This window comes from Buceros rhinoceros, unplaced genomic scaffold (genome assembly GCF_000710305.1).
Source record: "Buceros rhinoceros silvestris isolate BGI_N320 unplaced genomic scaffold, ASM71030v1 scaffold38938, whole genome shotgun sequence".
NCBI lineage: Eukaryota > Metazoa > Chordata > Aves > Bucerotiformes > Bucerotidae > Buceros > Buceros rhinoceros.
In genome coordinates this window covers 1-524 of record NW_010429244.1, presented here as the reverse complement: position 1 = coordinate 524, position 524 = coordinate 1, and the positions used below count along the sequence as shown (strand labels likewise).

The window sequence follows — 524 nt, the reverse complement described above, 5'->3', positions numbered from 1 at the left end:
GATGCCGAGGGCGAAGCTGGAGCTGACCACGCAGACGAGGATTAAGGCGTCGAAGTCGGAGGTGATCTTGCGGTCATAGTAGAGGAACCAGAGGATGGTGAGGGCAGCGTTCTCCGACAGCGTGATGACGTAGTAGATGCACATGCGGTAGCGGCTCCGTCCCTCCTTGACGTTGAACCAGCAGAAGATGTAGATGATGCCCACCACCATGTTGTAGATGATCTCCTCCCACTTGGACATGCAGAAGTCTGTCTCGCCCTGGATGATCCAGAAGGTCATGATGCACCAATGGGTGACGATGAAGATGCCGAAGTAGAGCTGGAACACGGAGGCGAACAGGGCGAAGGCGATGGCGCGGGCGGCGATGGTGAAGAGGTGCCACAGGATCTGCACCACGGCCCCCTGGTAGGACATGGGCATCTTGTCCTCCCGCGAGTCCCGCAGCACCTTCTGGTAGGAGGCGATCATCCACGCCAGGGAGAGCAGCGAGGCCGAGGCCGAGAAGCCTGCAGGCGCAAAGCAGG

General features: G+C 59.7%; 1 protein-coding gene across 1 annotated transcript; it reads right to left on the bottom strand.

The window, feature by feature from the left end:
• Positions 1 to 3: 3 nt before the first annotated feature.
• Positions 4 to 510, bottom strand: LOC104499114 (XK-related protein 7-like; the record flags this gene model as incomplete). The annotated part of the gene is made up of 1 exon (XM_010142577.1): positions 4 to 510. A coding segment is annotated over one exon (507 nt), but the record flags the coding sequence as incomplete, so codon positions are not given.
• Between the last annotated feature and the right edge of the window lie 14 nt (positions 511 to 524).